We start from the raw sequence: 26,234 nt of genomic DNA, 5'->3' as shown, positions 1-26,234 counted from the left end.
TACGCAGCTTACACAAGAAGCTTGATTATCTTAAAGAATTTTTAAGAAATAAAATAAATAATAATCAATTGAAGCTTCACTGTACTTGCACTTGCGTCTTGGTGTTCGTGTGTGGATATAGTTTATGTATTATATAATTCGCTGGCCGCTGCGCCGAGAGATGCCACCAGGCAAAAGGCGCAAAGCCATGGTTTTAATGAGGCGTGGCTCCAAGTGCAAGTATGCAGGGTATACCCTGCACCCCAGATGGGGTATGCCAGATAAGTGGAGGGGGCGATGCCGGGAGAACTTGATAATGAGATGCAATGAGGAGCTGATTAATTGCTTGGCAGGCAGCATGCAGCGCAACATCTTAATGTCAGCTGAGCGGCAAATTACAGGGTATACGATTGCTGCCTAAGCACTACTAATCACTAGTAAAAAAAAAACCAACATAGCCGTCTTCATGGACTATAAATATGTTGCTGCTGCTGGTGCTGCTGGCTAAAGAGAATAAAAATGTATTTATATGTATATAAGAGAAATTCAGGCTTGAGATTACAATCGCTTGTAATAAATACCTTAAGTATCGCATATATCAGTAACCCAAGGACGTGAATCGTAAGTCAAGCCGAACATTATTATTAAGCGGAGCCACCAACCGGAGCGGCCAGTCGAAGGCGGTCTTCTGACTAAGCGACCGAGCGACGGACATCCGTCCCGGCCAACTTGACTTACGTGCAACAATTTAACAACTTAATTATTGCTAAACTACGCCGGCAACAGCATCGCCCAACGGCAACAGCATCAGCGGCACCAGCCAGCAGCATCTAGCCATAAATAAACAACGGTGCGTATGAGTAATATTGGTTGTTCGGTTCGGGACGGGAAAAGTCGTGGTTGCCTGGCTGGTGAAAAAAAAGCAATAATAAGGCTGTTGGCTGCCAAAAAGATGGCAAGGTGCGATATACCCGAAAGATGATCATCATCGGCCAGTACAGCAACAAAAACAACAACTGGAGGCCAATCGAGCCAATTGGACCACACAGAAAGAAAATATTTAACGTGGTACATTTTATAAAAAAAACATATGATATATACATATACAACAAACATATTATTATGTGAAATCATTTCCAATTGTATATTGATCTAGCATGAAGTATTTACCTCAGTGCACCGTGGGTTCTTCTGAAGAGTGTGCATCCTCCCCAGCTCCAACTGCAGCCTCAACTGCTACTGCCTTCTTCTTGTCATTGAGTAATCTATCGACAGGTTGGCCATTTAGTCCGGCTCCAACGTTGTGTGTGAGAATTAGCATAAAAACGCAATTTTTGAATATTAATGTGCAGTGGGGCAGCGACATCTTCGCTCGATTGCGTGCTCCCGAGAATTCGCAGACGATGGAGTCGCCTCCTGCCACTTGGCTTACACACACGGGCACATCGAGCTCTCTGGCTCTAATCAGATTCCCCGGCGTTGATAACAACGCCTTGGGTCGTTTTTTGGCCAGGAGTTGCACTATCGGTTTCTTGGGGCATCTCTCACTTTTCAGCCGGCACGCAGAGCTTCAGAGATTGGGAGCGCGGAGCATGAGAAATGTTTGTTCTGGCTAATCTGGCGAATGCATCGAAATGTTGCGTAATATGGGAAGCTAAAAGATTGCTGGAATTGGAACACTGCGTTATATAGGTGCTCACAATAAACGACCAATTTCTAATTCTCAAAACATTTTACAACAATCTAAAATTAGTTAAATGTAGTACGCAATGTTTAGTTACATAAGTTTTCAAGTGGCAGCGCTAAACGCATGAAAAGTTCCATTAGGTGACTAAATTGTTATTAATCCAAGCTCAAATCTGGGAAACATATTTTTATATTAATAATGCTTCACTGCAATAACTTGTCTTCTACACGTCAAATGTATTCTACACATTGCTTTTTAGCGCCCCTAGCGGCATTTTTTATAAGCGCAACTGGCTCAAGTATAAGGCCCTAGATGGCGCCAGTAAATCTTGAAAACTATTCAGATTTACAATTGTAGTTTGATTTAAATAAGCAAGCATCAGAAATACTGGAACTAAGAAAAAAACTTTTTTAAATATTAAACAAGAATTGAATATTGCATTGTATATATGGTATTGAAATATTAGTTACAAGTGCTGATGACATTAGGTTTCTTGTCATAAGCAATGCACATTTTAGTTTTATCTTACAGAATTCTAAGTGAGCACTAGAAGTTCCCAGAAAAGAAATCATTACACCGCAGACATAAACAAAAGTTCAACAAACCCAGACCTAAACAAAACAAGTTCCGATAAGTGCATATATGAGTATTCACAGGTAACTCATTCTCGGCTGCATTTCACAATTGAAGGGCGAGACGACGTCATGACCCCAAAAAATGTTTGGGGGCCAAGAGGGTCAAGAGGTAAGAGAGGAAGTGCATTGACATTGACTTGGGTCAATTCAAAAAGTGGGTCACCCTCGCCGACACTTTCACAACGATTGCGTTAAATTGCAGTGACATTGAGAGAGCAATAAACCGCTCATCACCACCCCCTTCCCCGCTTTGACAACTCAAGCTAGCCGACGGCAATGATGACGTATTAAGTCGAAATGCTTGCGAAAATCGAGAGAGTGCAGTGAATCACCGGCGAATAAATGTTGAGTCTGTAAAATGTGTTGTCAGTCACGAACGCCGGCAAACTGGTGGAGCAACTTCTCTCTGGGGATCTCCCTCTGCTTCTATTTTTCTCTACAGATCTCTTGAGGACTCTCTATGGAATTGTCTAACCACAATGCAAGTACAGAAGACCAGGGGATGACGTATTTGAAACAATTAGCGAAAGTCTGCTTAAATCCAGCTCAATAGGTGTGAAATGCCATACACTCTTAATAAAATGCTTATAAGCATTATACACGGAATCCAATGAGTATATGTTTTTAAAGGCAACCAATTAAACAGACAGTGTTCTTAAAGCTGGTCCTTTTTAAGATTAAAGGGATATGCATATTAGCTTAATCATATAACACAAGCTGCTTAGTACAGGGTATTTCCTAATCACACATAATCCACTGCACCATCTGTTGGCCAAATTAACTGCAGCAGCCGCCTGACTGGGCAGTTGGCCAAAATTGGCTGCATACACATCCGTTCAAATAAACTGGTCCCCTATGTGTATGTGATCTTGGGCACGTGTTAGTCCAAAGATCCCCAGCTGCTGTCACGAGGCTCAAATAAACAACCACCTACTCGGACAAATGGAACGAATTCAGCATGTAAGATCTAAATGTAATTTATGCCGCAGGGGAATTGTAAATGAAGAATTATCCAACAACTCCACTAACGAAATCCCGGAAAATTAGTCGAAAACGTGCCGCCTATAAATAGAGGAATATATACGGAAAACCAGCAAAGGTCACCTTGACTAACTTGGCCGAATGGAGCCAAAAAACTCTGGAGAGCGCAACACCAACAAACACAGGCGGCGAAAGAGCGAGCGAGAGAAATGGCCGCTCACTTTCACAACGCCGCAGAGGCCGTTTCGTCATTCATCCTGGCGCAGCTGGCAGAGAGGTCCAAAACAGCTGGCCACACTGAAAAAAATGATCAGCTTAACTAACTCTACCATTTATACAGAAATAATATTTCAAGTCGAACAATCATAAAGTGTATGTCATTTTATATTTGTTTAAATTTGTTTTAAGTTGGATATAAAACTACACTATTTTTAAATTAATATGATTTTACTAAAAATTCAACAGCTACACATTCAACTTTAGTCCATTTGAATATCACAATTTCGTGATATCATTTTTCTAAGTGTACTAGCTGCGAAGGAAAGAGCGAGAGAGGTAGTGAGAGAAAAGCGGCTGCGGAGGCTACAAAATCCAGCGGCAGCAGCTAAATTCCAAAGCAGTCCGCTTGAAGTGCAAACAGTTCGCAACGAACGCGCAAAGTGAACGGAACGTCGACGACCTCAAAGTTTAGAGGCGCCCAAAATAATCCAGTGAAAAAAAAAGAGAATTAAAACAAAACCAATACAAAAGTAAGTATATATACTAGCATGCACTTGGAAAAAAAACAGTATTTGTGATTGTGCAGGATACCTGAAAATTAGTAGTACAAACTGGGTGTCAACTTCCTGCCTCATCAGGGTGCATTCAACTTTCAAGGGTCAAGTGCATCGGTCGGTTCCGAAAACCGAACCCCGTCGCCCTTGGCCTTCCGCACCTGAGACGTTAGTGGGGTGGGCCGGATTTCCGGGGTTTCCCGCGAAGAGGGTGTGGGGTGGCAATTGGGCGTACAATTGACTTTCACTTTCGTTTTCAACGGGAGCATGCGCCATGTCGCAAACAGCTGACTTCCCCATTTTCCGACGGGGGGACGTCGCACCGCCCAAGTAAAGTGGAACAACCGCATTTGACTTTGAGAGAAGGTCATGCGTAGGCCCAATTTTGACGCACATTTTCACAGCTTGCAACAAGTGTGGCGAAGATATGAATTTTTATATAAAAAACTCGAATTTTTATGCCAATATGATATTTTGTAATTAATGACGAATTTTTGTTTATTAAGAGAAAAGTTATAGTTTTGTATTTTTTGTTGTATCTACAAAGTTTTAAATAATCCGTGTTTGTCAATAATATATCTAGATTCTTAAAAAAGAGAAAAAGCAATTAGCCCCCTTTTATCTGGCACTAATACTTATACTTACTAATACTAGATACTCGTCCCCAATAAAAATAAACCGTGATCACTCAGCCATAAATCATTATCTAGTTTTTTATATATTTGTGACATTTCCCTGACTTTTCGTACCTCACACTTGCGGAACTCATCAGAACTCTTGGGTTTTTGTACCCCACCCAAATTCTTCAGAACTCATAACTGCAGTCGTAATTCAAGCTAGGAAAACACTCAACCTGAAGCAGATTCTAATTAAAAAACGTGCCATATGTTTATATAAATATTTTCCCACTGATAATAGTTCCAATATGCACTTATAATCTTTAGCAATCTAATCTGAAATAGTATTGCAAACATTGGCAACAAACTCAACTTTGGCCCCCCAAAACTCTTCCTATTTGCGATAAGCTTAGTCCTACGTCATTGTATTATTTATTTATTAATCATCATAGGTATGCCATAATTGGATTAATCAAATTGCTATAATTGTTTGAAACTCTTGTGATAAGATAAAAAACTGCCAACTTTCGAGGAAGTCACTATGACTGTTTGCCAAATCAGAAATAAAACGATTAGATCTGAATCGGGGGATTAATTCCATAAGGTAGCACACATTTTCATTGATAAAACTTCCATTTGGGCCTAATTAGATTTTATCTGTGTGAATGAAGAAGACCCTAATTGACTGGCAGTGTCATGTGGCTCTATGAATTGCTATATAAAAGAGCAAAAAAAATCACAAGTTAATTTTTTCGGCAATGTTTTCGGTTCGGTCCGGTTGCGTGTTGTGGCGATGTCGCTTTTTTCTCATTAATACGACCTTCGTGAAGGTTAAAGAACGCCAACTAAGCAGTATGTGTGTGTCTGTTTGTGGGGAAAAGAGTTTTCCCAAAAAAAATGTGAATGTTTTAACTAAATCATAGGCACGTGATAGCAATCAAAATGGGTAATCTCCCAGGGGCAATGCGCTTTGCTTTCTTTGGCGGAATATTAAAGTTATATTTCTTTTTTTTTTTTTTTTGTTACCCCCTAGCAATGGCCGCCATTAAGGACAGTCTGTTGGCCCAGGTTGCTGAGGTCCTGCCCAGCTCCGGGCACAAGGTCACCATTGTGGGCATCGGCCAGGTGGGCATGGCCAGCGCCTTCAGCATCCTGGCTCAGAACGTCTCCAAGGAGGTGTGCCTCATCGATGTCTGCGCGGACAAGCTGCAGGGCGAGCTGATGGATCTGCAGCACGGCTCCAACTTTCTGAAGAACCCCCAGATCACGGCCAGCACCGACTTTGCCGCCTCGGCCAACTCCCGTCTGTGCATCGTGACCGCCGGAGTGCGCCAAAAGGAGGGCGAGTCCCGCCTGTCCCTCGTGCAGCGCAACACCGACATCCTCAAGAACATCATCCCCAAGCTGGTAGAGGTAGGTTCATGTCGACAATCAAGAAACTAATATAGAGATTTGGAGCAATAACTTGATTTCACTTACAGTACAGTCCCGATACCATTTTGCTTATGGTGTCCAATCCCGTGGACATCATGACCTACGTGGCCTGGAAGCTGTCCGGTCTGCCCAAGAACCGCGTGATCGGCAGCGGCACCAACTTGGACTCGTCCCGCTTCCGCTTCCTGATGTCGCAGCGCCTGGGCGTGGCACCCACCTCCTGCCACGGCTGGATCATCGGTGAGCACGGCGACAGCTCCGTGCCCGTTTGGTCTGGAGTGAACATTGCCGGCGTGCGTTTGCGCGAGCTGAACCCCATTCTGGGCACCGGCGAGGATCCAGAGAAGTGGAACGAGCTGCACAAGCAGGTGGTGGACTCCGCCTACGAGGTGATCAAGCTAAAGGGATACACCTCCTGGGCCATTGGCCTGAGCACCGCCTCCCTGGCCTCGGCCATCTTGCGCAACACGAGCAGCGTGGCCGCCGTCTCCACCTCCGTTTTGGTAAGATTACTTTTATAAAACTTTTATATGATTGTAAAGATGTTCTAATATATTATATTTTATCTCACAGGGCGAACATGGCATTGACAAGGATGTGTTCCTCTCGCTGCCCTGCGTTCTCAATGCCAACGGTGTGACATCCGTGGTCAAGCAGATCCTGACTCCCACCGAAGTTGAACAACTGCAGAAGTCCGCCAACATCATGTCCGATGTCCAGGCTGGTCTGAAGTTCTAAATCAAAGCATTCAACTAACAGATCCATTCGCAACACCCAAAAAGAAAACAACACACAAAACAGAGCGGAATGCTAATTTTAGTCCAATTTGGAGCAGCAGGGGAGCAGAAGCCAGTGAAAAGATGCCACGGATCGTAGCATCAAGTATTTCTGACTACCAATGTTTATTTTTAGTCCACCTCTCAATTTATTTATTATTTTTATGAATTAGTTCTTGTGTGCCCACACGAATAAACTGTTTAAATTTTAAGTTTAACCTGCCATGCTCTTGTTATTTGTTTCATCTCGTCTTCTTCTCTGGATTCTTTGCATATTTATTTATGATTTTTTTTGGCCTGGATTAGCGATGCTCATACACAACTTTAGCACCTAAGGAATCTAATTTTAAGGCCACTCTAGAGAACTTCCGTTGGGAAAAGAATCAGAGTCAGACAACAACCGCCGCTACCTCATTAGCGTAAATTTTGAATTGTGAATCGCGCTTGTCAGTCAAGACGAGGAGCTCTAGTCAAATTTACAGCCCTACTAACTATACTCGAAAAAAAAGCAAACTAAGCAAAGCCCATATAGTCAAAATATACAACTTAATGAATAAAGATTTAGCACCTAGTTGGTTTCGAGCACCCATCAAAAAACTAGATATCATAAGCCTTATCTATTGACGGAAAAAAGAAGTGAATGAAGTGTTGCAAGGGAAACTTTGGTAAGTATTTTCATATTGAGGCACGATCGGATTGGGGATGATAATCAATCAGCAAAGTCTAGCAAGATTTGCCGCCTTATCTGCGGCTTTTTGAGGCTGAAGATTTTGGCGCGGAACCGCAGACAACGACCAGACAGTAGCCCCTCCAACAAACGTGCTGCAACAAGCTTATAAAATAAACCGAAATCGAAAACCAGCTACCAGATAAGAGAGTCTCGGTTCGCGAGTCTTTTGGCCCGATAAGGCCTGGCTATAAAAGAGCCCCGGTTTTCGAATTCAGACATGAGAGCACAATTCACCATGCAGAAGAGCACAGCCCAGATGATCATCGCAGTCTGCCTGATCTGTCAATCTTTGGCAGTGGAGGATAAGGATAAGGCAACAAATCCATTAAATATAGATAGTGTCCAAAAACATAATGTCAAGCTACTCAGCGAGCAACTGAATCGCGGTTGGCGAGCATTCTGTAAGTTTAGAACAAAAAGTCCTAATCACCATGATGATCTTACAAATAATATCCTGTCTAGGCGATGCTCCTGTGGATGAGGGTGTGATGTCCTTATTTCAGGGCATTAATCCCAGCGATGCCCGACTCCATGTGATGACCATCACCAACCAGAGTGTAGAGCTGCCCATTAAATCCATATCTCAGATCAAGGATTTCGATATCAATCCGGAGCGTAAGACCCTCATCTATGTGAATGCCTTCCACACGGCCGATAGCTATTTTAGTGTGCAGGAGCACTTGACTCTGCTGCAAAACAGCAGGAGGGATCTCAATGTAATTGTGGTGGATTTCGCAAAGGATGTGGCTCAATTGTACTATGCAGTGCGTCATCATCTCTCCGTTAATGGCTACTTCGTTTATAAGCTGCTGAGAGCTCTGAAGGATGCGGGCATTGCCGTGCAGGATATCACTTTGGCAGGACACTCAGTGGGTGCTAACATAGCCGCACTGGGTGCCCAACTTTTTGCCAAAGAAAACAAACAATTGGTGGGCCAACTGTTGGCCATAGACCCAGCCACCATGTGTCGCACCACCGATATTTTGGTAAAACAAAGTGTGGCTTTAAGAGTGGTGGTGCTGCACGGGGAGGGAGATGTTTTTGGGGTGAGGGTGCCACTGGGTCACATCGATATCTATCCCAATGGTATTGGATACTTCCCGAGGAGGAAACTGCAACCTGGCTGCGAGTCCAAGATCTGCAGTCACATGTATCCATTTATTCTGTTCATGGAGGTGAGAATTTCGAAGGTAACTGAAGCATTTCAATTTAATTTCTGTATAAATTCATAGGCTCTCATCGAGGGTGTGATGATCCCAGCTACCAAGTGCGAGAGTTGGGCCAAGTTCCGACAGGGCGATTGTAATTTCCAGAACACCATCAACATTGGACTCATCTACCCAGCGAATGCCAAGGGTCTGTACTTCTGCATGACGCAACCGAATCCTCCATTCACCTATATGGAACATGGACTGCGCTACAAGGCGAGACGTCCTGAGAAATCCTCTGAAAAGAACCGTATAAAGTTTTAGTTTTAGCTATTAGAATTGTAAATGTTTTTTAGTTCAATAGGTAATTTATTTATTTATTAAAGTATGTTCTTGTAAGATAATTGTATCTTTTGGTTTTCTTAGTGGGCCCAAAAGTATGCTTAAGCATTCAATTTATTCATGGGAAGCGTTACCAGACAGATAAATATAGATCACTTAACAGACTTGTAGCGTTAAATTCATTTTAATAATCATTAAATTTCAAATTTTATGGTAAATTTAACATTTTAAATTTATGATAAGAATGGCTTAGCAAGTACATTTAAATAAGAGTATTCTCTACATCCCAAATACTCTAAAAATTCTCTTTAAAGCATCTAGCTCACTGTGCTTCAATAACTCCATTCGGCTCCCCTGATCTTTGGCTTTAAGCCAAATCAAAAACAGCTGATTGCACTCTTTAAAGCCGACTCTCTGAGAAGAGAGTACCAAAAAGAGAGTATATAGATCTCTAGAAGTTTCATGGGCGTAAATTAAAAGGGGGAATTTAAAGTAATAAACTGGACTTCATCTCTAATCTCGATATAATTTTTAGAAATAAAATAAGCAAAGCCCTAGAAATTACTGATCCCTAAGCTTTTTCTTTAAATGAAAAATAATAAATAAAATATTTTATTTTGAGCTGAAATCGTTGTTATCTCTACAGTTTTAAATATAATATCTTAAGAGTTAAGACCCCACCTACACCTCTGACTCTACCACTACAATCATAACCATTATTTTGTGTGATCCGCTCATTTCGAAGCGTCTACCTGTTGCCAACTAAACTTTTTTCGTGCGGGCTGGAAAAAAGTGAGTTAAGAGCCGCTCGCGGCCAACTCTGGAGCGCAGTTTGGTTGAGTTTGTCGAGCGGTCAGGTTGCTCGGCGGTCGGCATCGCAATCGCAGTTGCAGCTCGAGGAGCCTCAAGAGTCCAGCGGTAAACCCGTCGTCGCGCTGTCGGTACGTGGAGCAAAATTAAACTAAGCTGAACTGGGCCGAGCTGAGCTGAACTGAACACTCGCCAGTTGATCGTGCGGAACCCCATTGAAGCCAGCACTCGAATATTACACAAAACGACTGAAAATTGTACACAAAAACCGACGATCTCTGGTGGATATAGTTTTTTCTGCTACTGCTGCTGCTGCTGTTTCTGTTTTTTGTGTACTCGTAATACTCGTAAAACATCAGATAAATGTTTTGAATCCAAGTGTGTAAAGTGTAGCAAAATCGAAGGGATACCCATATACACATATAATCGGGGTGGCCAGCTAGCTACATTAGATACACATATCGGATGGCCCGAGCGCATCCGTATCTGTATCTGTGTATCTGAAATCGTAAGGGCGTCGCACGCCAGCGCGTGTCTCCAGTTTTAAATGACCTAGGCGGCTCCGTAAACTAAGCATCCAGCTCCCGACTGGTCAAGTTTACTTTTATTTATGTTTTTTCGCCCCATCCGCTTAGGTGTTCAGTCGGCATTCTATTGAATAAACGTTGCGACCAAGCCGAATTCGGATGCAATTTTTCAATTGAACAAGCTTAATGAGTGAAGAGCAATTAGAAAGACGTATATGTATAAAAAACCGAAGATACTATAAATAGCGGAGTAATGAAGTAATTGATGTGGTATCTAGTTGTATAATCCGCCCACACGAGTGATAAATGAATGTATTTGATATATTAGCGAATAAATAAAATGTTATAAGCGTTCATATGAGTACCAGCAATAAATCAATGTAAATAAATGAACAGCTTTATATATTTAAAGCCCTCGCCCATAAAGACCAATAGTGATTGTCTTTGCTTAACAAACGCGTTAATTTTCTCTCAAAAGTGCTGTTTAAATCGCTTCAATAATACTTAATGAGTTTATAGACAATGCTAACAATGGTAACAGATATCGGCTTAATGCCTAGATATATCTCCTTTATTGTGTGCTAATGAGGCCCGAAAACTCCCACCTTTCATGTGCTTAATTCTGGGAACGAACAAGTGCCGGCGGAAAAAGTGCAAGTGGCAGTCGAATTGAAGAGCCACTGCTTTGACTCATTTGGTAAACAGATTGTGGGCCAATCAAATTCAAAAGAAAGTGAAATTTATTTAAGCCCAATTCGTCAGCAATCAATGTCGTCCCATTATGTGGGCTATTATATATCGCGTATACGCAGTGTGTTTATTCTAGAAGCTGCAGATAATATGAGATAGCCAGTTCGGTCTGACTGGCTGTTTGTTCTGAAAATAAATTACCACAGAGGTGGACAGTTGAGATTAAATCTTCGGGCAGGGTCAATGGCTACTATTTGTACTTAAAGAACATGTTCACTGCGAAACTTTCAGCCGTCAGCCAGTACAAATAACTAATTTACGACTCACGACTATCTTTAATTGTTTTGAAAACAAAAAAACTAAACAATCAGAAATTTCTTGGGCTACCCAAGTGGCAGTGGTGGGTGGTTTCTCTAGCAGTGTAATCAAAAGCCATCGTGACTTAACTTGGCCTAGACCCCTGCTGACAACCGGTTAGGTCTCACATTCCTGAAGATCACCTGCTATGTTTGTAAACGAAATTAGCGCGCTAAAGTGAAAATTGCCGGAATCCCCCGACCCTGGCATCTGTATAACACTAAGCCCCATTTAGAACCCGTTCTGTGGCCCCCGTCTGGATGTGGCTTATGCAAATATTTGCAGCTTCGACTACAGCTAAGGAGCAAATACAAAGCGGGTTTCCAAACTTTGCGATTCCAGGGCGCAAGTTGAAAACACTTTTTGAAAAATCTGTGATGGCCCAGTGTTCGATTAATCAAAATCGCGTTGGAGAAACGCAACATAAGCGGAATTAATCAAGACTCGAATCAACAGAAAACGGGAAACGATAAAGACTCGTGGCGCTGACGGCGCAAATTAAGCACCAGCAAATAAAAAAAAAAAGGTTCACAGAAACTGCCGAAATTTTGCCCAACCCAAGGTTTTCTCATGAAAAAACACAAATAAACCAAGGGGCAAAAAATCCCGACTTCAAGTTGTACAAATACATTGCCATTGAGGAGAGTCCACTGTTTTGGGGAAATCCTGGCCGCACAATGATCTTCAAGTGGTTAGCAAAAAATTAAAAGGTCCAAAAAGGAATCCAAAATAATTGTGCTTACAAGGTGATTGTAATAATAATAAAGTGAAGTGACTGCAAAAAAATGCCTTAAAAATATCATTTTTAATACTTATGTATATAGTGAAAAATTCGAATATGACCATAACTCTGTTCTCAGCTTTAAACACCGCATTTCACCCGAACCGAAAGTGCACAGCCAATTAAATTTACAATAAATTCAAAACAACAAAATGGAAAACAGCAGCAACAACAGAAACACCACTGAAAAAATGTTCGATACGTGCCGGAATTTAAGTTGAGCTTTTCAGCCCTCCCAGTATTATTTGCATGGATTGCATGTGTATTAACTTTACGGTTTTACTGGGCGCATGGGAGCGCTCACCTGTCGCCCCCTATTGTTTGGGGTACAGTGCAGCTTCAATAAAGTGAATTCTTTAAACTACATTTAAAAAACAATATAATAAATTATTCAAGTTAAGCATTGTTTAATTTCTAAGTAGTAGAACTGTATATTTTAGTTTGTTTTGTATATTTTAGGAGAACCTTAAAAAACTTAGGCTCGTGGAGAGCGGGAAAGAGTGAGTGTCGCAGCGGCGCGGGTGTGAGAGAGAGGGAAAGCTGCCGACGGCGACGCTATTTTCAATGACGCGACAACAAAAACAATCAACAAAATTCGCGTACGAAATCAAACAACAACAATTCGGCCTTCTCCGTATTGGCAGCGGCCTAGCGCCGGCAAAAAAAACAATAACAATAAGAGCCAATTGTTTGTGATTAAGTAAACAAAACAAGATCAGCTAAAAAAAAAAACTAAGTCAAACGGAGAGACAATGACTGTCTCGTATGCGGGTGAAGTGCCAAATGGGAGCAGCTTTGGCTGTTTCTGGAAGATCCTGTGGAAGTGAGTATTACCTAAAAAATATATAATATATAAAAAAAAATAAAATATATATATAATATATACTATAGCATACAATAGCAAAGGGATATTTTTCAAATTTATTGAACATATATTTTGTATCTATGAATGCGTTATAACTAGCCTGATCCAAAAACACTTTTAAGAATAAATACTCAATTATTTATACAAATGGAAAAAATATTTACGATACTTGAAACATAAACTACATTCAGTCTAGCCAATCTGGGTCACCACCCTAGAGGTACCGATTCCGGTAATTTTTCCGCATTACTCATCCACCTGTTCGAGTGTTTACCAACGCAATTAACATCCAATACTCTGAACTCCTCTATTCAGCCACCATACAGTGACATCTCAGCGGCGACAACATCTGGTTTCAGGCTATTTTGTTTTTAGAGTGTGTTTATTTTTAACCCCAGTTCGCTTTAATTGTTTCCCAAGTGCAGTCACTCGTAACTGGGCAGTTAGAATAGCAATTCCAGTTCCAGTTACTGTTGCACAGTTCCAGTTTTTGCCATTCAAACCAGAAAGAAGAATAATTGGTAGCCAAAACGCCGAAGCTCTGAAAATTCAGTTGTAGCTTATCACACGTTCAGTAATGAACTCACTAATTGAAAGATACTTTTAGGACTGGAAAAATGTGAAAAAAGGCTAACAACTTATTGTTTTTCATGGGAGCCTCGAGTTAGTTACTTTTTGCTTATAATGTCAGAGCCCAACCTAAATTTTTGAAGAGAAGAAGGTAAGCGAAACCTTGATCAAAACAAACAGAACAAAGACCCCACCTGAATAGTACCAGTTTCGAAGCGGTTATGCCAATCAATATACATATATATATTTTTTATAATGTATCAAATCACACTTTAAGACATTTGAATTCATTGGAACTGACATGCAAGATTGGAATACCCCCATAAAAAATCTTGCAGAACTGGCGACTCATTAGAAACGAAAACCTAATCTGAAATGCGATGGGGGAAATGATTGAAAGTCTGAATGAGGAAATCGTTTGTATAAGAAAACAAAAACCAGTTAGTTACAGATTAAAGCCATAAATTCCTCGACTACCTATAAGTTACTTAATTCAAATCCCTTCCCTTTTTTAATAGATGGCGAGGCAGCGTTTACAAATTGATTTGGCGCGAATTAGTTGCGTATCTGTGTTTATACTATACCATAAATGTTATCTACAGATTTGGTCTGACAGAAAGTCAGCAAGCGTAAGTATGAATAGGGTTATAAAATGGTAACATAATATATAATATAATACTAATATATTTTCAGCATTTTTAAAAAAATTCGCCTTTATTTTGGGCAGCAGAGTGAAAGTATACCCATGTCCTTTGTGCTGGGCTTCTATGTGAATCTGGTGGTGAAACGTTGGTGGGAGCAATATAGGCTTTTGCCCTGGCCAGATACGTTGGCCCTGTTCATAAGCGCGGCTATTCCCAACTCAAATGGCGGTGTAAATGTAAGAAAATAATTTTTTTCAAATAACCCAACAATAATCTATAAAAATTCTTAATACAGAATGAAACGGGTCGCCTGATGCGTCGTAATATCATGCGCTATATGGTCTTGGCCTATGTGATTACCCTTCAGCGAATTTCCCTTCGTGTAAAACGTCGTTTTCCCACAACCCAACATCTCGTGGATGCGGGTCTGATGCACGAATCGGAGATGAAAATCTTTGAGGCACTGAATCAGAAGAGTCCCATGTCCAAATACTGGATGCCTCTCGTTTGGGCTACCAACATCATAAACCGGGCCAGAAAGGATGGCCTAATCGCCTCGGATCATATTGTGCAAACCATACTGGTAGAGCTCTCGGATATTCGTAGACGTTTAGGTGGTCTTATTGGATACGACACGGTCTGTGTTCCTTTGGTCTACACTCAGGTGAGTTTTATTCAATATTTCTAGCATATTCCAACCTTCCCTTCTTTAATTGAATATTAATTATAAAACTTTATTTTCAGGTAGTCACCCTGGTGCTGTACACCTATTTCATAGCTGCCCTTTTGGGCCGTCAAATGTTGCCCAACGTTCTGGACAGAAGTGGACGCGAAGATCCCGATCTGTTCTTCCCCCTGTTTACCGTATTGCAGGTGATTCCAATTGCTCCATATATAATGAATTCATTAATTTTTCTCGCTTGATTTAAGACAGCTTAGAAGTTATCTTAATTTGCACGTTCCGCCTTATTTACTATAAATCAAAGTCAATTTTGCACGTCTCGTCGTTTTGTAAAAGTTTAAAAACTTGTTGCGGTTTTTTGTTGTTCGCAATTGTTTTTGCCAATTTTTCCGCCAAACTGAGTGGCCGAATGTAATGGCTATACCTTGTTAGCGATACGCCGCTCGGATGCACTATATATATATTGGGCTATATCATGATATGGCCAGTTACAACTGTTTGCTGTTTTCCGTTTTGGTTTCTGCGGTTCTCCGCTGGGGACACATTTCAAGTGCCTTATGTAAAACGATTCGCGGTCACGTTCCCCGTAATAAATTGGCATTTTGCCGAGCTCTGGTCTGGTTTGTGTTTCTCCGCGATATAAATCTGTGACAAGTGTTTAGCTATCATTATTAACTGTTAATGTTCATGCCGTATAATTTGAAGCCGCAAAAAGTGAATGGAATTGCCAAGCTTTCCCTGGCTTACCCTCTCACATTATTCCCAAGTTCTGCTGAAATTGTCCGACTCTGTTTTTCATGATATAATTAACCAAAATCCAATCGCATTCAATTAATCTTTGCAGTTTGTTTTCTACGTGGGCTGGCTGAAGGTGGCCGAGGTGCTAATCAATCCCTTTGGCGAAGATGACGATGATATCGAGCTGAACTGGCTAATTGACCGACACATCAAGGTGAGTCATCAGTGCAGATAATTCGCACAATCTTGACGTAATTCGATGTGGCACATTGTCTATACGCCAGCCATCCGTTAAACATTGTTAATAAGTGGTGGCAATAATTCCTGCGGTCCATACAACCATAAAACAATCATTTTGCGTTAGAGTTGCGAAAAAGATCCCCCTTTTGAAGTTCACACAAAAAAACCTGAATGATTTCCAATTAATTTCATTTAGCATGGTGTAGATACATATATACACGAATTTCCAAATTAAATTAGTACCAAATTCGGAACAGATGGCTTTTGTATCGAAATACCCACTTCCAAACTTAATTTTCCAGCTTTTAAATCAAACTTTGGGATGCCCACATCCGCAAGATACTTATCTATACGTATCTGTTCAAGGGGATAATATGCATAATCATAATTCCAAAGGTTTCCAAGTATTATGACTGCTAAAATCTGAATTCGCTAATTGGGTTAGCGTGCTAACTAAGTAAAGATTTTGCACTCTTAAGGCGATAATCGCTTGAGTCAGCCACTTCTTGGATTGCTACTGAAAGGAAAAGAACATGTCTGTCTGCCACGTGCTAAAAATAACAGGCATTCTCTACATAGCCAACAAAAGACTGAGGAGCCAAATGCAATGTGTAACAAAACGAACTGCAGAGTACCCTAAAAAAAAGAATGTACCAAAACAAAACAAGAAATATGTGTAATTGTTGAATTATGAAATCAGTAGATGCTAGCTAAGAAAAGTCGGAGTGCATTATAAGTAGGTCTTACAAATTTACATGTGACTGAAAGTCGAACTTAATAAATCTTTATTTATGAACTTGCATTCTGTGTAATTAGATACATTTTACTTGAAGCTGTCTCAGTAGACTCTATTAAAATATTAAATAAATGCGACTTAGAAAAGCGTTCCATTTATAAAAGTAGATAAATCTTCGAAAGGGAATTTTAATTACTTCTGGTGAAATTCAAATTTACCCGCCAAAGTCAAACTTACGATTTCGATTTAGATGAGGGTATCTCTATTCGGCTTTCCTTCTGCTGCTGATGCTGATTGAAGTTTTGGACTTGGGCTTTGGGAAGTCGATGCTTGTGTGTGTTAGAAGCGATTTTTGCATGTGTGCAGTGCGTGTGTGTGTATCTGTGTCTGGGGCCTGCCGTTGCTTGCAATTATTTACAAAAGTTAGCAGCAGCAGCAGCAAAAGTAAATTGAAAACAGGTTTTTGTTCAAAAAATGAGAAAATCGTGAAAAAAAACATACGAGCTGAAAACATTGAAACCTCTTTTGTAGAGCTTTATCATTGAATGTTTCGTATATGTGTGTGTGTGTGTGTGTTTTTATGGTCACCCCAGCGCGCTGGGTTTGCTCGAATTCGGAAATGCATCTCAAGCGGTCGCTTTTAGCCCGGTTATCAGCGGGGAGCTAATGCCAGGTTTTCTGGCCCATTTCAACTGCACTCCACACGACCAGACGTGACTCTTGGCTCAGTCGCTCATAAATGGCAAATTGAAAACAGAGTGCGGCAAAATGATTAAGCAAATGAGTATTGCTTATACTTTTATTGTTATTTCTTTTCCTCTTTTTGTTTTTGCAATTTTCTGTAGTGGGCTGTGCGCTGATTTTTGTTATGGAATAATTAAAAACTTGTAAACAATTTCACTTTTTCTTTTGTTTCGATGTGGGACAGTAGCCACGGTTGAATTATTGTGACGTAATTGGGTTTAGTGCCTCCTCGAAATGGCCCAAAAAATCGCAAATGGCGAACACGTTTCGATTTTGAACAGCCCTCGACTGATCCACTTTTGATAAACCCGCTTTCAGGCTGCCTACATGATCGTGGACGAGATGCACGAGGAGCACCCCGAGCTGCTGCGGGATCAGTACTGGGAGTGTGTGGTGCCCAAGGATCTGCCCTATACGGTGGCATCCGAACACTACCGGAAAGACGAGCCCAAGGGCTCCGCCGAGAAGTACAAGGTCAAGAAGGAGGACGCCATGTACGCCAACATAATGCCAGGCGGCGGCAAGAGGATGCTCAGCGACGATGTCTACGCGGACTATGTGAGTATCTTCATACATTTCTCCCAACGTAGTTGCATTCAACACATAGATTCTCCTAACATTTATATTAACAGTCATTGAAAGCAAACGTTTTATTGCTGTAACTTAGACATTAGTTGCGTTTTGTGAGATATATTTCCAGCAAACATAACGTTTTTAGGGTTAACAACTTCAACTTAAAAGGCTATAAAATATTTCTCATGCTTAAGTTATTGTCACATTTATTGGTAATCTATCATAATTTAATGCAGACGAATTTACATATATTTTTGAAGCTGACTTTTTCATGTCAAGAGTCACATTTTAATATTATTACTAACCACAAACAGGAAAGCGTGGACACGCCAATGGTGGAAAGGAGGAAAAACAACTGGCTGGTTCGCCAGCTCTCCCGAATGGGTTCCATGAGGAGCCAGTCGACGGCCTACTCCTCCGGCGGAATGCCATTCAACCGGAACCGCCTCAACTCCGTCTACTCTAGTCCCGAGTCCGGCTTGCCACTGACCATCCTGCAGCAGCAGCAATTACAGCAGGCGCATCAGCAGCAGCAAGCCGGATCGCAGCCAAGTAAATCAAGTCTCTATGGAAAGTTTGTGCATCGTAAATCGTTGAGAGCACAACGCCAACTTATCAAGCAAAGTAAGTAAAAAACAATAGAAATAAACATTTTTAAATAAAATATTAATATTAATAAAAATCAAACTAATTTTTTTGGTAGTAATCACAATTTCTTTAAACCCCCAAGAGTATGCTTTAAATTTAAAATTATTTCTATGTTTAAGACTCCAAATTAAATGGCTTGAATGTCAATGTGGCCAAGACCAGACCGCGCATTCCCACACCCGAGGTGGCCAAGGATGGCAACACGAATCCAGGTGAGTAACAACCCACAAATCCCGCACAAAACCTGCAACTTTTTGTACAATTCACACCACTCCCATGTAGCCACCAGCTCGGTCCTAATGGCACCACAGCAGCTGAGCACCACCAGCGCACCACCGGGCATGTACCCCTCCTCTTACGCACCCGACACACTACTGCACCAGGAGAGCGGTCAGGTGCTGGGCACGCTGCTGCTCTCGCCCATCAAAGAGATGGATAGCTCATCGTCCAATAACACTCTGATTCCAGGTCATCCGGCTACCGCAGCTTTGGCAGCCAGCATGAAGGAGGGATTCACGCCGAGCAGTAAGTGGAAATATCCAAGATCTAGAAGTTTTTAATGCCTCTGAATAGTTAATGATGAGTTCAATACATACTCTTAAGAGGATATTAAAAGCTTAATGGATTAAATATTTATATTCTTTTCTCACTTATTGTTTCCTCTGATAACCTGCAGGTATTCCAGCTGCCACAAACATCACCACTCTGTCGTTCCCCTTCAGCGTGACCAGCACCGGTGGGGAAACGATGCCCACTGGGACACTGAGCATCCTGCCCATTTCGGCGAATGCCCAGCTGCCCACGATAACGACGACGGCAAGTGGCTACGATCCTAACGATGTGATCACCACGATACCGGTGTCCTTGTCCATCCAGCGATCGCCGTCAGCACTTTCCATTGTGGAGCTGACCGGTGCAGATGTCCAGGATGGATATAGCAACAGTGGGTCGAGCAATGGCAATGGCGGTATCACCACTACGGCACTGCTGTCCGTTAAGCCCCTCAATGGAAACCAGAACATTTCGCGAAACAACAGTTTCAACCTGAGCCTCAATCTGCAGGATCCGCAGCAACGATCCTCGATGAGGTCAGCGGGTCCCACGGGCACAGTGGACAACTCAGGCACGATGCCAATTCCTCAGAGGAGCGGAGGCCTGGAAACGGGCGAAGTCGGAGGATCCTCGGCCCCCTCAACTCTGGCCAAACACAAGCCGGAACAAAAGACCGGAGAGGTGTACGTCTGACATTATTATCAGTCGGATTAGATTAGTTAAGACTTGATCGGAATTCGAGCCACGTAATTAGGTTTAAGATGCAATGGCATTGTGCCACCCAGAACCACTAAAAATGATATTATTAGTAGCCTGAAAAAGAAAGATTATTGCAAGGATTTTATCCTCGAAGTCAAGTAATCACTTTTTTATTAGCAATTCAAGCAGCAGATCAGATAGTCTCATATCGAGTTTAACTTAAATTCAATTTAAATGTTTAACTAAAATTTAATAATTCCAATTTCTTCAAACCCTTTTTACTTCATAAGACCAGCTCAAGAAAATTCTAGTAAATATTGAACAAATATTACGAAACGCGTGGAACTGCGAATAGCATTGTATATAACTATCTTAGTTAATAGGAAATTGACTTATTGTTTTGGCACTTGCCATATAAGCTAAGCGTTTGAATCTTTGAATAACTTTTTAATGAATCTCTATCTCGTGTAGGCAGTGTAAATACTTGTAAACCAACACAGTATGTGATATGCGATTGTTATCCAGCTAGATTTTGTATCTTTACAAGTACAGATAAATAAGTGCCTAAGTTTGTATGCTGTAATTATAATCCGCTGCATGTGAATGTAGAAAATGTATGCAAATGTGTCCTTTGTACAGATGAAGAAATCACTTCTTATAGTTATACCTTGAAATAAAATCCATCACTTAGCAAAGCAGACTTCAATCTATCTTTTTTGTTTATATAAGAGACAGTGCGGAGTATTTGACGACATTTCCCACTGACACTCTTTCCTTGATCAATCAAGTCTCTTCGAACCTACCCCAAGAGAAAGGTCAATTAGAATTTGAACCCGAACGGTGCGATATATGTACGCAGCAAATTTAAATGGATGCTCATGGAAGATGGGAAGTCAGTCGCGCTTGGGCGCTCAAGCGGTTACAATCTGCGGACAATATTTAACTTTTATCTGAAGCAAGTGCGAATAATTGAAGGATCTATCAAAAAGTGGCAATTAAAAGGTGAATATACCGCAAAAAATATGCAAAGGAACCGATTTTAGACTGCAGAAGAAGAATGTAAATAGTTGCTCTTCAATTTGTGAAGGAATGTGTCCAATAATATATGTTCTATTACTCGTTAACCTCGCGGGTCAATCACAACTATGTGGCCAAAGAAACAAACTTGCATGCGAACGCAGAGTGTTACTTAATTAAATTAACCTTTTGTCTGGTCTGGTTCGAACTTGTGGCCGCTTTGAGTGAAGAAATATTGACCACGGATCGATGGCGTATTGTTTAATAAAGCCCATTTAATTGTCATTTCGTCAGTGCCGACTAAACATCACCATGGAGCGAGATGAGGTGTCCACCTCGAGCAGCGAGGGCAAATCACAGGAGGAGGCGCCCATGGCGGAGGGTTTGGAGCCCACAGAGCCTATTGCATTCCTGAAACTTTTTCGATTCTCCACCTACGGGGAGATTGGCTGGCTGTTCTTCGGCTTCATAATGTGCTGCATTAAGGCACTGACCCTTCCTGCCGTGGTCATTATCTACAGTGAGTTCACGTCCATGTTGGTGGACCGCGCCATGCAGTTTGGCACCAGTTCAAATGTTCATGCCCTGCCACTTTTCGGAGGTGGTAAAACACTGTAAGTACTCACAAAAGTAAATATGATCATAAGAAAACTGTAGAAGGGGAACTGTTTGGAAAATCATGACTTTATAATATATCACTCATACGCAGGGTGGGCCAATAAAAAAGTAAGTTCATTGACCAATTGATTTATTATCAATTACGCCATTACATAAAAGCTTCTTGAAAAATGTACTAAAAAAGAATTTTTGATTTAATTTTAAAAATATAGGGTTATTAAATTACGTTATTTATAATCATACTTTTTTTACTAATTTAATAAACTTCCAGAACAAATGCCTCTCGGGAGGAAAACAATGAAGCCTTATACGATGATTCCATATCGTATGGAATTCTTCTGACCATTGCATCCGTGGTGATGTTCATCTCAGGAATTTTCTCTGTGGATGTCTTCAATATGGTGGCGCTGCGTCAGGTCACAAGGATGCGAATAAAACTGTTTTCATCCGTGATTCGTCAAGACATCGGTTGGCATGATCTGGCCAGCAAGCAAAACTTTACCCAAAGCATGGTGGAGTAAGTATTTAAGAAGGATATAGCGATGATACTATCTAAATCTTGTTTTCAGCGACGTGGAAAAGATTCGAGATGGCATCTCAGAGAAAGTTGGTCACTTTGTATACCTTGTAGTTGGATTTATCATAACTGTGGCCATTTCATTTAGCTACGGCTGGAAACTTACCTTAGCTGTGAGCTCTTATATACCTCTGGTGATCTTATTAAATTATTACGTAGCTAAGGTAAGAAAAGGGATATATATACCGGATGAATAATTTAGAGTTTATAACTATCTTTTTTAGTTTCAAGGCAAGCTGACTGCCCGAGAACAAGAATCCTATGCGGGAGCTGGAAATTTGGCAGAGGAAATTCTGAGTTCCATACGCACTGTGGTCTCGTTTGGTGGAGAAAAATCAGAGGTGCAGCGCTATGAGAATTTCTTGGTCCCAGCTCGAAAGGCAAGTCAATGGAAAGGAGCCTTCTCGGGGCTCAGCGATGCGGTTTTGAAGTCCATGTTGTATCTGTCATGCGCCGGAGCATTTTGGTATGGTGTCAATCTTATTATCGATGATCGAAATGTGGAAAACAAGGAGTATACACCGGCTATTCTGATGATTGTAAGCTATAAAAGGGAATAATATTATTATAAAAATATTATAGTTGGCAATTTTTCCAGGCCTTCTTTGGTATCATTGTTGGTGCGGACAACATAGCCAGAACAGCTCCTTTCCTGGAGTCTTTTGCCACCGCACGCGGCTGTGCCACCAACCTCTTCAAGGTCATCGATCTGACATCCAAGATCGATCCCCTATCTACAGACGGTAAACTTTTGAACTACGGCCTACGTGGTGATGTGGAGTTCCAGGATGTCTTCTTTCGATATCCCTCTCGTCCGGAGGTGATTGTACACAGGGGCCTAAACATTAGGATTAGAGCTGGTCAAACAGTGGCCTTGGTTGGTTCTTCTGGCTGTGGAAAGTCCACCTGTGTCCAATTGCTGCAGAGGTTCTACGATCCTGTGTTTGGATCAGTTCTTTTGGATGATTTGGACATAAGAAAGTACAATATCCAATGGTTGAGATCGAATATTGCCGTTGTGGGTCAGGAACCAGTGCTATTTTTGGGCACAATAGGTATGTGCATACAAACCCAAAATTATAAAGCTTATAATAATATTTCTTTAACAGCTCAAAACATTAGCTATGGTAAGCCAGGAGCCACGCAAAAAGAGATCGAAGCAGCTGCCACTCAGGCGGGTGCACATGAATTCATTACCAATCTGCCAGAGGTTAGATACAAGATTAGATAGAAAAGATCTCTAAGCAAAAAAAAATAATTCCCCATCTAAAATTTATAGAGTTATCGCAGTATGATTGGAGAGCGGGGATCCCAGCTCTCTGGAGGTCAGAAACAACGCATAGCCATCGCTCGAGCCCTTATCCAGAATCCGAAGATCCTGCTGCTGGATGAAGCCACCTCTGCACTGGATTACCAATCCGAGAAACAGGTTCAACAGGCCTTGGACTTGGCCAGTAAAGGTCGTACAACCATTGTGGTCTCTCATCGATTGTCAGCTATTCGAGGTGCAGATAAGATTGTCTTTATTCATGATGGTAAGGTTCTGGAGGAAGGTTCCCATGATGATTTAATGGCGCTGGAAGGTGCATACTACAACATGGTTCGTGCCGGCGATATCAACATGCCCGATGAGGTAGAAAAAGAGGACAGCATTGAGGACACCAAACGTAATTAATACTTGTTTAAAGTAATTAAAGCGAATTAAATTTTTAATACTTTTTAGAAAAAAGCCTGGCTCTGTTTGAGAAATCCTTTGAGACGAGTCCATTAAACTTCGAGAAAGGTCAAAAGAACAGTGTCCAGTTTGAGGAACCTATAATAAAGGCACTCATCAAGGATACAAATGCCCAGTCAGCTGAGGCTCCGCCGGAGAAACCGAACTTCTTCCGCACTTTCTCTAGGATCCTTCAGCTTGCCAAACAGGAATGGTGCTACCTGATTCTTGGAACTATAAGTGCTGTAGCAGTGGGATTTTTGTATCCAGCTTTCGCGGTCATCTTCGGAGAATTCTATGCTGCTTTGGCTGAAAAGGATCCGGAGGACGCACTGCGTCGTACTGCTGTTCTATCCTGGGCCTGCTTGGGCCTGGCATTCTTGACCGGATTGGTTTGCTTCCTTCAGACCTATTTGTTTAACTACGCGGGCATTTGGCTTACCACCAGAATGCGAGCCATGACCTTCAATGCGATGGTGAATCAGGAAGTTGGATGGTTCGACGACGAGAATAACTCGGTGGGAGCTCTATCCGCTCGCTTATCCGGCGAGGCAGTTGATATCCAAGGAGCCATAGGATATCCCTTGAGTGGCATGATTCAAGCGTTGTCCAACTTCATTTCAAGTGTCAGCGTAGCCATGTACTACAACTGGAAGTTGGCCCTTTTATGTTTGGCCAATTGTCCCATTATAGTGGGATCTGTAATCCTAGAAGCTAAGTGAGTTAAAATGTTAGAGATTATACTTCTTTTTCTTACGACTACGATTATTTCAGGATGATGTCTAACGCTGTAGTGAGGGAAAAGCAGGTGATTGAGGAAGCCTGTCGCATTGCCACCGAATCCATTACCAACATACGCACTGTTGCCGGTCTGCGAAGGGAGGCGGATGTTATCCGGGAGTACACAGAGGAGATCCAGCGGGTGGAGGTGCTCATCCGCCAGAAGCTTAGATGGCGAGGAGTCCTCAACTCCACCATGCAGGCATCAGCTTTCTTCGCGTATGCAGTGGCTCTTTGTTACGGAGGTGTTTTGGTGTCCGAGGGTCAGCTGCCATTCCAAGATATTATCAAGTATGGAAATCCATATAGAATTCAATCTTGAAGCAATTAACCATTTTAAATAATATTTGTAGGGTATCAGAAACATTGCTGTATGGTTCCATGATGCTCGCTCAATCTCTAGCCTTTACGCCGGCCTTCTCCGCCGCTCTGATCGCGGGTCATCGCCTATTCCAAATACTGGATCGCAAGCCAAAGATTCAGTCACCCATGGGCACCATTAAAAATACTCTCGCCAAGCAATTAAATCTTTTCGAGGGTGTGCGCTATCGAGGTATTCAATTCCGGTACCCTACACGACCTGATGCAAAGATTCTGAATGGCTTGGATCTTGAGGTGCTCAAGGGTCAAACGGTGGCCTTGGTGGGTCATTCCGGGTGTGGAAAATCCACTTGCGTTCAGCTACTTCAGCGTTACTATGATCCCGATGAGGGCACTATTGTAAGCCATTAAACAAATATTGCCGCTATGTATATCAAACGTAATCCACTCTTCATACAGCATATAGATCACGATGATATCCAACACGATCTGACCCTCGATGGAGTAAGGACCAAATTGGGCATAGTCTCTCAAGAACCCACTCTCTTCGAGCGCTCTATAGCCGAAAATATAGCCTATGGCGACAATCGGCGATCTGTTTCCATGGTGGAGATTATTGCAGCAGCCAAGAGTGCCAATGCTCATAGTTTTATCATTTCTCTACCAAATGGCTATGATACTCGGATGGGAGCCAGAGGTACTCAGCTATCTGGTGGACAGAAACAGCGAATCGCCATTGCCAGAGCGCTGGTGAGGAATCCCAAGATCCTGCTACTCGACGAAGCCACCTCAGCTTTGGACTTGCAAAGCGAACAGTTGGTCCAACAGGCCTTGGATACCGCCTGCTCGGGACGCACCTGTATTGTCATAGCCCATCGATTGTCAACTGTCCAGAATGCCGATGTGATCTGTGTGATTCAAAATGGTCAGGTGGTGGAGCAGGGTAACCACATGCAGTTGATTTCACAGGGCGGCATTTACGCCAAGCTACACAAGACCCAAAAGGATCATTGAATATTATCTAAACATTTATATAAATCTCACCAAAAGCCAAAATACACTTGCCACCAAAAACTAAATAAACTCCATCAACTTTTTATCCATTAAAGACTTGTTTATAAATAATGGGCGGAGATGAGTTTTAGGTAACTCTGTTTGCAATGTGTATAATTATTAGGGCTATAAGTTGTAAGATCCACCATCAAACTTATCTAACTGATAAGAGTGCAATCTTTGCGGCATGTCTATA

The 26,234-nt window shown here is 41.7% G+C and overlaps 4 protein-coding genes and 1 long non-coding RNA gene across 8 annotated transcripts; all 5 read left to right on the top strand.

Annotated features, from left to right (window-relative positions):
• The first annotated feature begins 3,190 nt into the window (after positions 1-3,190).
• Positions 3,191-3,582, top strand: lncRNA:CR44522 (long non-coding RNA:CR44522). The gene has a single exon (NR_124810.1). It is a non-coding gene; the product is annotated as a long non-coding RNA:CR44522 (long non-coding RNA).
• A 313-nt stretch (positions 3,583-3,895) lies between these two features.
• Positions 3,896-7,485, top strand: Ldh (Lactate dehydrogenase). 4 transcript variants are annotated; one of them, NM_001274545.2, is made up of 4 exons: positions 3,896-4,031; positions 5,706-6,085; positions 6,154-6,609; positions 6,680-7,485. In NM_001274545.2, exons 2-4 carry the CDS (start codon positions 5,708-5,710, stop codon positions 6,842-6,844), a joined length of 999 nt encoding a protein of 332 aa, NP_001261474.1. In that variant the 5' UTR covers positions 3,896-4,031; positions 5,706-5,707; the 3' UTR covers positions 6,845-7,485. The 4 variants fall into 4 exon arrangements, with proteins under 4 accessions (NP_001261474.1, NP_476581.1, NP_001261476.1 ...); NM_057233.5 differs by having other exon boundaries at positions 6,680-7,098; NM_001274547.1 differs by lacking the exon at positions 3,896-4,031 and adding an exon at positions 5,430-5,524 and having other exon boundaries at positions 6,680-7,098.
• Positions 7,486-7,829: 344 nt separating this feature from the next.
• CG10163 (uncharacterized protein) lies at positions 7,830-9,167 on the top strand (the record flags this gene model as incomplete). The annotated part of the gene is made up of 3 exons (NM_139785.2): positions 7,830-8,013; positions 8,075-8,787; positions 8,845-9,167. 3 exons carry the CDS (start codon positions 7,830-7,832, stop codon positions 9,082-9,084), a joined length of 1,137 nt encoding a protein of 378 aa, NP_648042.1. The 3' UTR covers positions 9,085-9,167.
• A 757-nt stretch (positions 9,168-9,924) lies between these two features.
• Best2 (Bestrophin 2) lies at positions 9,925-20,657 on the top strand. Its single transcript, NM_168162.2, has 12 exons — positions 9,925-10,043; positions 12,727-13,090; positions 14,221-14,331; positions 14,396-14,582; positions 14,642-15,010; positions 15,091-15,219; positions 15,873-15,980; positions 17,805-18,044; positions 18,374-18,683; positions 18,827-18,919; positions 18,990-19,232; positions 19,384-20,657. The coding sequence occupies exons 2-12, from the start codon at positions 13,020-13,022 to the stop codon at positions 19,950-19,952; spliced, it is 2,430 nt and encodes an 809-aa protein (NP_729159.2). The 5' UTR covers positions 9,925-10,043; positions 12,727-13,019; the 3' UTR covers positions 19,953-20,657.
• Positions 20,658-20,843: 186 nt separating this feature from the next.
• Mdr65 (Multi drug resistance 65) lies at positions 20,844-26,090 on the top strand. Its single transcript, NM_057483.4, has 12 exons — positions 20,844-20,960; positions 21,270-21,589; positions 21,865-22,110; positions 22,163-22,334; positions 22,395-22,709; positions 22,769-23,225; positions 23,280-23,380; positions 23,450-23,837; positions 23,894-24,602; positions 24,659-24,955; positions 25,018-25,384; positions 25,445-26,090. Exons 2-12 carry the CDS (start codon positions 21,288-21,290, stop codon positions 25,997-25,999), a joined length of 3,909 nt encoding a protein of 1,302 aa, NP_476831.1. The 5' UTR covers positions 20,844-20,960; positions 21,270-21,287; the 3' UTR covers positions 26,000-26,090.
• The last annotated feature ends 144 nt before the right edge of the window (positions 26,091-26,234 follow it).

This window comes from Drosophila melanogaster, chromosome 3L (assembly GCF_000001215.4).
Source record: "Drosophila melanogaster chromosome 3L".
NCBI classification, from domain to species: domain Eukaryota; kingdom Metazoa; phylum Arthropoda; class Insecta; order Diptera; family Drosophilidae; genus Drosophila; species Drosophila melanogaster.
This window is presented reverse-complemented; position numbering and strand designations above follow the sequence as displayed.